We start from the raw sequence: 12,596 nt of genomic DNA, 5'->3' as shown, positions 1-12,596 counted from the left end.
CTCTTGATTTTTCCTGTCTGTTGAAGATCAGACTGGACCATCCTCTTCACGCACTATTGAATTATTGCTCTTTAATATTGTGGAGGGCTGTGTGTGTTTATGTGTAACATGCAGTGTGTGACAGTGCAGTGCTTTGAAGACATTTTAATAAGCTGCTCAAAGACGATGTAAATCTGAAGAGCTCTTTCATCAAAACTGAGGAGGATATTCTGAACGGCGTCTCAGCATCACAACAATAACAATAACACAATAATCAGATACAGTTGTCTTCACATCTGGAAGCAGTAAATTCCAGTGAGTTGATCATTTCTTATAAACTCCTGCTTTGTGTTTAGTGATAAATCAAAAAAAAGCTATTCACCGGTCTTCATATGAAACACTAACCGTAAATCATCCAAGAGGTTTAGATGAAGATGATGGATGTAGGAGTCAATGTTCAGTCCAGAGGAGACAGGATGTCAGACCTCCAGGATGAGTTCACCAACAAACTGTTAACTAGATGCGTAACATCAAAACCATCAGGGATTCTGAAAAGAACAAAACCGAAAATGACTCGTGAGTCCAGGACCGACACAAAACTAAAATCCATCACCGTGAAACAGAAATAATGGAGATGACTTTTAAGAGGTACTTGAAAAATCACATTAGTAAAAACTGTGGAAGATAAACTACTATAAACATGTAGTCTAAGTCGACGGAGTTCATGGAGCTGTTTCCTTCTCTGGCAGACTTCTCTAACTTTACAGAGCTCAATATAACATAATCCTAAACATCTACTTAACTGGGCAGATCACAGTATCAGACACTGACAGTTCTCTAAATTCAGTTTCATAATGACTTAATATAAACTGTGCTGTCCACATGACATGTCCTATCTGTTATAGTAACAAAGAATAAACTGAAGGGATTATTCATTATAATTTCTCTGAATTAAATTAAAAATGAAATACAAAGTGAGGTTTTAGTTTCCTAAACAGTTTATGATTAATGTTCATGTATTGGCGGACACAGTCCTATCAAAGTCATAGTATCCGGAGACGAGTCCAGAATATTCTGTTCGGTGTGTAAACTGAACAAGCAGAGAACAAACAGTTTGTACCTGACAGTGTTTTCATCATGTGTACGAGTGTTGAATCCCTGAGGGACTGTTACTAATGAATCCACATGATCCTCCTTTAATGTGTATTTATTTCTATTCTGGTGGCTGTGTGTGTGTGTGTGCGTGCGTGAGTGTGTATGGGTGTGGGTGTGTTTCTGTCTCTATACTCTGTTATTTGCATGTTTCCACTCTTTTCTAAGCACAGTTTTGTATTGTCTCTGTGTTACACTTGTACATATGTTTTTACATGTTTGCAGATCTGCATTAAAATGAACGATGGTATAAGTCAAACCGACGCCTTGTTGTCAAGTGGTCTCTTTAAACCAGTTGTTCAAAAGGTGTAATAATAATAATTTTGAAATCCCATGTCTTGCTATCCAGGGTCATGTTATCCGTCATACTTTTCTCCCAGTTGGATTGTATCAGTCTGATCCGGATACAAACTTTTCAAGATTACATGAAACCCGCTTACTGAGTGCTCTGAATGAGACTGTGCATCACACTGAAGACTATAGGTAGGTAAAAAAAACAAAAAAAAAAGAACAGGCAGAACAACAGCATGGGGTCACTCAAAGTGTGTTCAAAATGGGGTGTATGTATTGTTTTCTGTGCTGTCTCATCTGGTCTAATAAAAGCAAATGAGTCAAATACATTGTGAATATTTTTCCATGTGTTTCAAATTCAAACTACAAATTTAATTTAGTTATCCAGTTGGGGGGGGGAAGTTTTTCATTTGGGAAATAATCAAAACTTTATTTACTTTATCATTCTAATCTTTTAAAAAGCAGGTGCAACATATAAATCAATAAATATTTACTACATTATAAGTGTTGTTTTTTTGACCAGTTTTAATTTAATTTAAATCACATTTTGTTCCTGGACTCCACCCTGAATCCACCAAACTGCTGGGATCAGAATAATCCTGATTTTTTAAATTTTTTTTATCAAAGTTATCCTAATCCTAAAAACTGAGGGTTTGATTCAATTCAAGATTGTATGACGTCCGATCTCAGAATCCGTTTTTAGTTTTGAACAACCCATTTTCAAGATTTGATCGGATCCATTATTAAAAATCCGATCAGATTTCCTTTGAACAACTGGGCCTAGTGGTTAAACCTGGAGGGGCCCTGCCCGGTGCTGCCGCCCGTGGCCGCTGGGGGCGGTGGTCCGCACCTGTCGAGTCAGCCCGTGAAGAAGAAGCTTGGTCAGTGTGGGCGGGGCCTGAGGTCCATGTTTGTTTGGAAACTGTCAACCGGGTTTTAGGAGAGGAGAGACGGACGGAGCGGGTCTGTGGTTCTGGTGTGTAGGTCTTCACTCTGGTTGCCCGTTATCTGCTGCAGGTCAGTGCTCAATGCTGCTCCGGTATAACAGTGTATGAGACCCACCTGGGATCAGCAGTGCTCACATGATATTGATTTATTTTCAATTCAACTTATATTAAACTTATAATAGGCTATAACAAAGTGAAAACCCTGGATCAATATCTGCCTGGATCCTTGGCCCCTGTACTACCACATCTGGACTGATTGTGGCTGTTACTCTCCAGTACTGGCTGTCCAGAGCTGGTGCAGATGTGGTAGTAGCCTCTGATCTGAATCATGATGTGTATGGTCCAGATTTGCTCTACACTGAGCCAGAGGAGAAGAAGAAGCAATGAACACAAGTATGAGCCAGATTTATTTTGCTGTCTGGAACAAAACCACAGTGGCTTCCATACCTCCACAAACAGTCCAGCACATGTCAGTCAGGTCCAGATTATTATCTGAAGACTCACAGATCTCATCATTGTTAGTAGGCTATACTATCTGTTTTTTGCTTGAAGAGACATTAATTTCAGAGAAGTAAATGTAAAAAATATTCTGTCTCACAATGTTATAAAATAAAAGATCTACTCATTTGACCTGGATCAATGGACTCTTCACTGATCCATAACCCATCTAGTGCAAATCTGTGCAATAGTCTTCTGAAATCCTGCAGACAAACAGAAACAAACCCTCCTTGATGGAGGGTGAGGTTCACTAAAAGTCTGAATAGCTATTAATGTTAATGTGATATTTCATTTTTTAACTTCTAATAAATCAGCTTTTCTAAACCTAATTTTCCATAAGCTCTTTATGGGTTGTTTAGAGTAATGAAGGGAAACATTTTACTAGTACATTTTATTATAAACAACAACGTGCTGAATTGTGCGTCTGAGGATTCTTAATGAATTGTTAAATAGGTGCCACAGAAAAACTGACATTGGTGAGTATTTAGTTTATTCCTTGCAAAGAGGAAATATCTTGTAATACTCTCAGTACATCTGATCATTTACTGTGGAGATTCAGATTTACACAGAATATACATTCAGTGAGTAATAATATGATATGAATCTACTCAGTCATTAAAATGACTCCTCTGAGGGAGTTGTGGTTCTTGACTGACATCTATAATTAACTGTTGTCAGTGGTTAAACTTCTGTTTGTTGTAGAGTGATAGTATCAGTCAGTGACTGGACTTTAACAGGACACAGACGCATTCAGAACATTTACAGCAATTTAAAACAAAACTTTATTAAACAAAGAGAAACTCACAGAAACGCTGAAATGATTAAAACAACAAGCCACCCTCTGATCACCTATGAATAATAATTTTACAGTGTGGTGCGGCTGCTGGAGTGTGAGTCACTCCTCAGACCAGTTGGTCCAAAGTCCAGGTTCAGAGTGAACTGTCTTGTGCTGGTGGACAGATCAGTGTCTCTGTGGACAGACTGCAGACAGACTGAGGCCGGGTCGTCTGACTGAGACTTAAACCTGAGTGAGTAGCTACTCTTCATGTTCTGTGTCCTGGTCCATTCAGTGTCTGTGGCTCAGCAGCACAGCTGTTGCAAGCAGGCTGTTGTGTATTGTTGTGCATTGTGACGTCCGATGAGATGAGCTCCTCTGTAAGTGACAGCACACTTCTGAGTGCTGGATAAGTGAACCTGCTCTGTTCTATGTTTGATAAATGATGAGAATAAAAAACACAAATTCCCCAGCCCACACTCACATACAAAGGAAGTGGATAAGTGAAAAATATGAAACATGAACAATTAAAAAAGAAGAAAGAGAAGAGTTAGGAAAGAAAGAGACAAAAAATTTAATTAAGACTCATGGCAGGACATTTGATATTTAGATGTTCCCATCCTATCCTATAATCACATTATTCACATCCTTCCATCTCAGTAGAATTAGATAACAGCCAAGAAGACATTAGGGCATTATCTAAGGACAGATGTAGTAAGACAGGGGTCTGTAGTGACATCCGAGAGTGTCTTAAAGGAGACATATTATGTCCCCTTTCCACAAGTTAAAATAGTTCCCAGGTAGACATATCTGTGACATGCTTTGGTCAAAATACCTCAAGGATCAAACATCACAGCTCTTTTCATCCTCTCAAAACAGCCCTGTTCAGAACGTCTGGTTTCAGTACCTGTCCCTTTAAATGCAAATGAACCACTGCTTGCCCCGCCCCTTCTACTGCTACCAGGTAGGGGTGGGGTTATGCAAATTAGAATCCTAGTTAAATCACTGGAAGACATCTGAGGAAACAGCTCGTAAAATCACGTGGATTTAAACCTATAGGCAGCTGCATACAGATTTTCATGTAAATTCTCACATTTTGGCAGACAAACACCCAAATATATGTTAAAGAGCCTTCAAGAAGTGACATCCATATGTCCCCTTTAAAAACAGAAGTTCAGGAAACTGCAGTTTGAGGCAGGTTCAGATAGTAAGAAGACTGGAAGATGGGATCATTTCTGGGAAATCAGTAACCAGTGTTATCCTCTTCCTCTCCAGGTGTGTCCGATGAAGTACTGCAGCACTCGGGGTGGGGTCCGTGGGTGGGACTTCCGGGATGTGCTGTTCTCAGGGTTCGCTCCGGATGGGGGGATGTTCATGCCGGAGAGTGTGCCCGCGCTGGACCCTGACACCCTCAGGAGCTGGAGGGGGCTGCCCTACCCCCGACTGGTGGTGGAGGTTTGCTCGCTGTTCATCCCCACTCAGCTGATCCCCAGGGAGGATTTGGAGGGTGAGCTGAAGCATTCATCATCATCATCACTATGTCTGGCTTCAATAAGCCCAATAAGAAGATGCATCACACATACACACATACACAATGGTATATGTCACTAATACTTAAAAATCATGTTGAGAATCCTGTTATTGCATAGAATTGGGTGTAATGTCATTACATTAAAGGGATATTTCAACATTTTGGCAAATTCACCTATTGGAGTATAGGTTCGTTACCTTTAATTGTCCCTTCAAGCTGTTTTTAGAACGGCGGAGCAGAGACGTGAGCTGCACGGTATTTCCACGTTTCCCTCATCAAACTCATCAAATACACAATCCAACAACTCCAAAACACTGTCGTGGACAAGTTGTGACCTGCACATTCACCACACTATGAGATAATAACGGAACGTTACGAGACAGAGTTGTTTTGGAGGCAAATGCGTAACCGAAACTACATTTCAGACAGTCTATTGTCCATGAGAGCGTTTTGGAGTTGTTGGTGAGCTTGATGGGAAACATGGAAATACCGTGCGGCTCACGTCCCTGCTCCGCTGTTCTAAAAACAGCTTGCAGGGACAATTAAAGGTAACAAACCTACTCTGAAGACTATAGGGATTATGGCAATAGGCGTATTTGCCAAAATGTTGAAATATCCCTTTAAGGCTCAGTTTGTGAATACAGGCTGTGTATTTCCCTGTGGACTGAGGCTTTGATACTTTCACTGTATTAATGTTGAACCTACACCTGCTTTATAATAACTCTACACATGGACCTTTAGTATTTAGACATAAAGGGATATTACACTGTTTTGGCACAATAGTCACAATATGTAAAAAAGAAATCATACCTGCACGATGTTTCCCACACATATTAATATGTTTATTATTATAATGAAATGAAAAGTTTCTCGTTATAATCGTGACTGCTGTGAGAGAGTAAGAAAAGAGAGACGCAAGAAAGAAAAATATGGAAGAAAAGATTTTAAAAAAACATGTCAGAGCCTCCTCCATCCCATCAGACATCCCCCCTCACCCTCTCCCTCTCCTCCTCTCTTCCTCTCTCTCTCAGTCCTTGTGGCTGAAGCCCTGTCTGGGTTCTCGGTGCCCGAGGTGGTCCGGGTGGCTGGACTGAAGGACGGTCTGTCGATCCTGGAGCTCTTCCATGGACAAACTCTGGCCTTCAAGGACCTGGCTATGACCTGCACCGTGCGTTTCCTTGACTACTTCCTGCGAAAAGAGAAGCTTAGAGCCACTGTCGTCGTAGGTGAGAGTTTGTTTCCTCTCCTCTCCTCCTCTCCTCCAATCAGAAACACAGAATTTTTACATAAATCCATGAAGGGATGATTTGTCCTGACTCCTCACTGTCCTAGAGAAATATAACAAGTCTGAATCTGTCCACCTGCTCCTGTCCAGGTACGTCAGGGGACACCGGAGGCTCAGCCATCCAGAGTGCTAAAGGTCTGTCTGGGCTGGACGTGGTGGTGGTCTACCCCCGAGGACGCATCACCCCGGTCCAAGAGAAGCACATGATCACCTGCCTGGAGGATAATGTCCACGTCTTTGCAGGTAAAAAAAAAGGAGAGCAGTGTTTATTTATTACCCATAATTCCATAGTTCTTTCCCCTTGGTGATGTCAGGTGTGTTTCTGCAGCTGACGGCAGCTCCGACGACATCGACCGGCCTCTGCGCCGCCTGTTTGCCGACCAGGAGCTGGTCAAGTCTCAGCGCCTCATGAGCCTCAACTCGGTGAACTGGTCCAGAGTCCTGGTCCAGCTGGCCCACTTCATCTACGCCTACCTGCAGCTCAGCGGGCTGGAGCGGAGCCAGGCTGACGCCGCCCTGCCTGAGCTGGAGGTGGTGGTGCCCACAGGGGGGGCCGGGAACATCGCAGGTAGCTGATAAAACCACACACACACTAGGGGTTGGAGAAAAAATTGATTCACATAAATATCGCAATATCTTTTTTGACGATTTTTAAATCGTTTGTTTTTTTTAAATCGATTTTTTATTTTTATTTTTTAAATATTGTGCAATGTGCATTTGTTAGCCTTTTTTACATAGAGAGTCCAGATTTTGAAAAGGGTCTAAGTTCACTTTATAATGGAGTATGTTCATTTATAGGCTCCTACAGTATTTGTGTGCAGATAAATGTTAAAAATGCAGACTAAAAATCGAGAGAATCGGCAATATCATAGAATCGCCATCCAAAAAATCATAAAAGAATCGAATCGGGAGAAAAGCCCTAATACACACACACACACGGCCCAGTCCAGAGTCAAACTGGGGGACTCATCACTATGGTGTGCAGAGGATTCACTTGTCTGTCAGGTCCAGCTGCGTAAAGACCAATACTCACATGGATATTCGACACAGGAGAAAATAAAAGCATCTTAAAGGGATAGTTCAGAATTTTGGCAAATTGGCCCATTGCCATAGTCCCTAATAGTCGGAGTAGGTTTGTTACCTTAAATTGTCGGTGCAAGCTATTTTAAGAACGACGGAGCAGAGCTGCAAGCTAATGGATTTTCTTGGTTTCCCTCATCAAACTCATTAAATGCACAATCCAACAACTCCAAAACGCTCTGGTGGACAAGTTGTGACCTGCACATTCACCACGCTACGAGATAATAACGGAACGTTACGAGACAGAGTTGTTTTCGAGGCAAATACAGAATCTGCTTGCTGACTAAACTACCCCAGACAGGAATGCGCATCAGCGGTTTTGCATGAATTTACCTCGAAAACAACTTCTTCGGCCCGCCTTAGCCGTGGTTTAATGAGCGTATACCACAGCCTGTCGTGATATATTGCTTAATTAACTGGACAATCCCTGTAGAAGAGAAGTAAGTACTTCAACACCAATTTCTGTATTTATTGGTTGTTTACAGTAAACATCTCAAGGTCAAGGTTACTTAATACCCTTAGGTTCATTTGGTTCGCAGTGAGTCAGCCTCATTATATGTACATAAAACATTTACAAACAGCACAGGACATATGAAAGGACGGTGACGACAGTGCTAAAGAGGAAGGACCCTGGTGAAAACAAGATGGGTTGAAATAAAATAGAGATAATAGGAACACATGTTTTAATCAGAGATTTTTCAGTTGTTTTTGTCTTTTGTCTGTGGCGTCCTTGTAGACGAAGGTTCTTCTCCTGCAGAGACAGTGTCAGGACTTAGAGACTGACTCCGTCTCTTCTTCTCTGTCTCTGTCTCAGCTGGAGTCATCGTAAAGCAGATGGGTCTACCTCTGAAGCTGGTTGCCATGGTGAACTCTAATGATATAGTTCACAGGACGGTGACCTCTGGCGACTTCTCCATGGCGCCAGACGTCACACAGACATTGGCCCCTGCTATAGACATCCAGGTAGTACACTCACTCACACAGCTGCTCACACCTGAGAGAGAGTTACAGACCTGCACTGAACGGACAGAAGAGAATGTGACCTATTAGTATTATTAGTTAGGGATGCACAATAACTGTTTTTTTCCACCGATATGCATAACGGATGATATTTTTGATAGTTTATCTACACACCTGAGGTTAGAAAAGGCTAAGATGTAGTGAGAGAAGATGAATTTTAAATCATAGCTCTGACTTAACAAATAATGTAACGGACATCACTCCTGTTGTAATCACAATAAAAACAGTTATGACTCTTCAAAAATCAACATTTATTATTGTTTCAAATCAACTTAGAGGGCAAACGGACTGAAAATTAGCAAAATCATGGCAATGTTGGCTCATTATAACTGGCTCTATAATCAGCAAAAAATGTCATTATCTGACCTATCTGTGTTTTGGCCGATAATTATTGGCCAATATCGGGCCAATAATTATCTGTACTGATAATTATCGTGCATCCCCATTATTAGTAACATAATAGTAGTGAACTAACATTACCATTATATTGGATATATTATATGTTCTTAATCTGTATCTACATCAAGGAACCTGCTCAGACGATTCTGCCTGTCACACTGTGAGGTATCCACATGTTAAAGTTACATGTAGATCTGTGGGTGGTGGAAACTGTTGAAGTTAATACATTAGATATTTCCTGAAGTGTCTGTGAACTGATGGTGGCACCAGAGTAAAGACAGGTTAGAAAAACAGGCAGTGATCTTCAACACCAGGTTTCAGTCTGTATGAGGCCATTACAAGTTCTATGTTGTGTTTTATGTGTGTTCCTCCTGATGCTGAGTCTTTGTGCTCAACTGTAGGACCCGTACAACATGGAGCGTGTGTTCTGGCTGCTGCTGGACAGAGATGGAGCTTCAGTGAAGAACATGATGGAGCAGTTTCAGCTCACACACAGACACACTCTGCCAGAAAACCACCGCAAACTGGTACCAGTCGATCTACAGTCACTGATACATCCAGCTGTCTCTCTGTCTGACCTCACTTCATCTACCATCTGTGTGATTTCCAGTTGTCACAGGTTCTGTCGTCTGGGTCGGTGAATGATGCCGGGATCTTGGAGACCATGAGGAGATGCTGGGAGGAAAACCAGTACCTGCTGTGTCCTCACACAGCTGTGGCTGTGTGGCATCACTACCACTGTCCTCACAGTCCTGGACTCAACAGGTCAGTCTCACACACACATGACAGATCTGACATTAAAATTGTGAAGGAGGATGTACAGAAGAAAGACGTCTGTGTTAAAACACAGCCCAGCATGATGTCATAAAGAAACAGGTGAGCACCTGCTGCACTGTGTTACTCTGTCCTGTGTCACAGACACTCAGAATAATCCCTATAGTCAGAGGAGTAGGTTAATTACCTTTAATTGTCGGTGCATGTTGTTTTGAGATCAGCGGGGCAGAGATGTGAGCTGCTCAGCGAACACAATGGAGATGAACATTACACAATCCAACAACTCTAATACGCTCTTGTGGAGAAGTTGTGACCTGCACATTCACCACACTATGAGATAATCATGTTTAATTATGTAGCATTACAACACATGAAGCAAATACTCTGAACTACTTGCGGTTTTGAAATCACTCCGCCAAGCAGCTGTGTAGAAATGTAGTTCTGGCTACGCATTTGCCTCAAAAACAAAACCATTATTTCATAGCGTGGTGAATGTGCAGGTCACAACTTGTGCACCAGAGCATTTTGGAGTTGTTGGATTGTGTATTTGATGAGTTTTGAGGGACAGGGCACCTGTACCATTCACCTCCATTGTGTTCGCTGAGCAGCTCACGTCTCTGCCCTGCTGATCAAAACAACATGCACGATAATTAAAGGTAATGAACCTACCTCTATGACTATAGGGATTATGGCAATAGGCGAATTTACCAAAATGTTTAACTATCCCTTTAAGCCTAAATCAAGCCCAAGATCAGGGAACACCAGACTATGAAAGTAGTAATAGTAAGAAGTACTCAAACAAACTGTTTTTCCAGATGCTGTAAACCACTCAGCTACAAGAAAAACTAACAGAGATTGGTCACTGTACAGGAAACTGATATAAATTATTACCAATTAAAACTGAAACAGGAAGTGGATCTGTAAACTGTGATGGATGTCGACTAAGATGAAGGCTTGTTAACAGCCTGGTTGCTTTAAATCCAACCTTAACATTAAACCAGTCACATGATCTGAGATCTCCCACAACACTTGCTGTTCCTTCAAACATCATCTCATTGGATTGTGAATGGTGCTGGCCTGAGACCAGCGTTTCCACTCCCTCCTTCCTCAGGTTGTAGCAGCTCCTGGCTCACCTGCTGACACCAGGTTTTTCTCTTTACTGATCTCTCAACCCTTTGTTGCAGGTGTTATGTTGCAACGGCGTCTCCAGCCAAGTTTCAGGCGGTGGTGGAGAGGGCCGGCCTGACCTTTGACCCGCCTGAAGCCGTGCGGGCGTTGGATAACTTAGCCACTCGCTACCAGAACCTGGAGAGGAGCGCGGACTGGTGTAAAGACTGGGAGGAGAGACTGAGAGAGAAGATCCAGTTTGTGGGCTCATCCAGGCAAAACACAGGGACGTCCTGCAGCTGATGATTCAAAAATGTTTTTATGGAGGGAAACAAGGTTTTACTGCAGAATCTCTGACCATGGGTGTGGAGGTCAGCTGACTGCAGCTCGTCCCTGACCTGTGTACTTCCTTATCTGACTCAGTAAATGATCTCGACAGTGAATGCCTTTGTCTCTGTGATGGACTTTGGCCTGTAGACTCCCACAAATCTAGAGCTGTATATTAAGGAAATCAGAGGTGTTGCATACGCCTACCTTAAAAGCCATACGATGTTCTGTCAGCCTGTAGTTTGAGCCATACGCACACAGCAAAATGAGATGTTTATCACCTGAGGAGGTGCAGAACAGACAAAATGTGGCCTTTTCTGAGGCTTTAATACAAAACACCATTTGTTGGAGGTTGATGAATGTCTCATCTCAATGGCAGCAGTGATGCATTCATGGACCCTGATGTGTAGCACTTCTCTGTCAGATGTATTTGTTTTGGTAAATTTTAAAAACAATAGCTTCTTTGGTAATACTTTTTATGGTACACACTATTAAGCATTAAATACTGAATTCATCATATATAACACATGAATACGGTGCTCATTAGTATGTAGTTTATAAACACAGTTAAAAATGTTTTACTCATCATTGATAAGCACTAACTGTATTTATAAACTACATACTAATGAGTATTCATGTGTTATAAATGAAGAATTCAGTATTTATTAATGCTTAACTAATGCTTAATAGTGTGTACTGCTCCTCAGGGATGGGTTAAATGCAGAGAAAGAATTTCACTGTACTAGCTGTATATGTGACTAATAAAGTACCTTTACCTTTACCTTTACCTTTACCTTTACCTTTACCTTTACCTTATTATAAAGTGTTACCGCTTCTTTGCTCATGAAAGTCTGTGCTCCTGCCCTCAGATCAGATGATGACCAACGTGATGCAAAACACCTTATCACTCATAGTAAAAGAAGCATTAGAGATCACACTGCTCTCTAGTTTTATGTAAACATGCACAACCCTCCAGCTCTTAAAACCCTTTAAAAACACTGATTCACTCAGTGGTCATTGTACAGCAGTGTAACAACAGTAGTACATTACCATATGTTATTTCATTATTACTGATGCATTCATGTGTAAGCAGCATTTTTTTTGTTTTATTCTATGAAAGCATGTCACATCCAGCAGCCACAAACTTTTCTTCATGTTTTGTGTAGGATCTTAACAACTAACCCCAGATACATGTGGTGCAATAAGGATCTGTTGTGTGTAACATAAATGATCAAAATCTGAATAATGCAGTGATTTGAACAAACCCACTGAAATAAAGAGCATGATGTTGAACTTTCACATGAATCAGGCCCAGTGTGTTAATTATTGACCACTGTTATCTAAACTTTACGCACTTGCAACACTTATAACGTGTTTTTGTGTCTGAATATAATGTAAAAACATATTAGTTTGTGTCATTCACAAATTAAC

At 41.4% G+C, this 12,596-nt stretch overlaps 1 protein-coding gene across 2 annotated transcripts; it reads left to right on the top strand.

Annotated features, from left to right (window-relative positions):
- Nucleotides 1-2,314: 2,314 nt before the first annotated feature.
- On the top strand, nucleotides 2,315-11,656 carry thnsl2 (threonine synthase-like 2). 2 transcript variants are annotated; one of them, XM_085794059.1, is made up of 10 exons: nucleotides 2,315-2,439; nucleotides 3,738-3,895; nucleotides 4,918-5,149; nucleotides 6,205-6,399; nucleotides 6,549-6,701; nucleotides 6,787-7,026; nucleotides 8,353-8,501; nucleotides 9,359-9,484; nucleotides 9,568-9,722; nucleotides 10,916-11,656. In XM_085794059.1, the coding sequence occupies exons 3-10, from the start codon at nucleotides 4,927-4,929 to the stop codon at nucleotides 11,139-11,141; spliced, it is 1,467 nt and encodes a 488-aa protein (XP_085650185.1). In that variant the 5' UTR covers nucleotides 2,315-2,439; nucleotides 3,738-3,895; nucleotides 4,918-4,926; the 3' UTR covers nucleotides 11,142-11,656. The 2 variants fall into 2 exon arrangements, with proteins under 2 accessions (XP_085650185.1, XP_085650187.1); XM_085794061.1 differs by lacking the exon at nucleotides 3,738-3,895 and having other exon boundaries at nucleotides 2,320-2,439.
- The last annotated feature ends 940 nt before the right edge of the window (nucleotides 11,657-12,596 follow it).

Source organism: Trachurus japonicus, chromosome 12 (assembly GCF_045865225.1).
Source record: "Trachurus japonicus isolate A0001 chromosome 12, Traja_1.0".
In the NCBI taxonomy this organism is placed as follows: Eukaryota; Metazoa; Chordata; class Actinopteri; order Carangiformes; family Carangidae; genus Trachurus; species Trachurus japonicus.
This window is presented reverse-complemented; position numbering and strand designations above follow the sequence as displayed.

Coding starts and splice junctions, on each gene's coding strand:
- thnsl2 (XM_085794059.1), top strand. CDS start 4,927: ATGAAGTACTGCAGCACTCGGGGTGGGGTCCGTGGGTGGGACTTCCGG. Junction 6,400..6,548: donor TAGAGCCACTGTCGTCGTAG/GTGAGAGTTTGT, acceptor GCTCCTGTCCAG/GTACGTCAGGGGACACCGGA. Junction 9,485..9,567: donor CAGAAAACCACCGCAAACTG/GTACCAGTCGAT, acceptor TGTGATTTCCAG/TTGTCACAGGTTCTGTCGTC.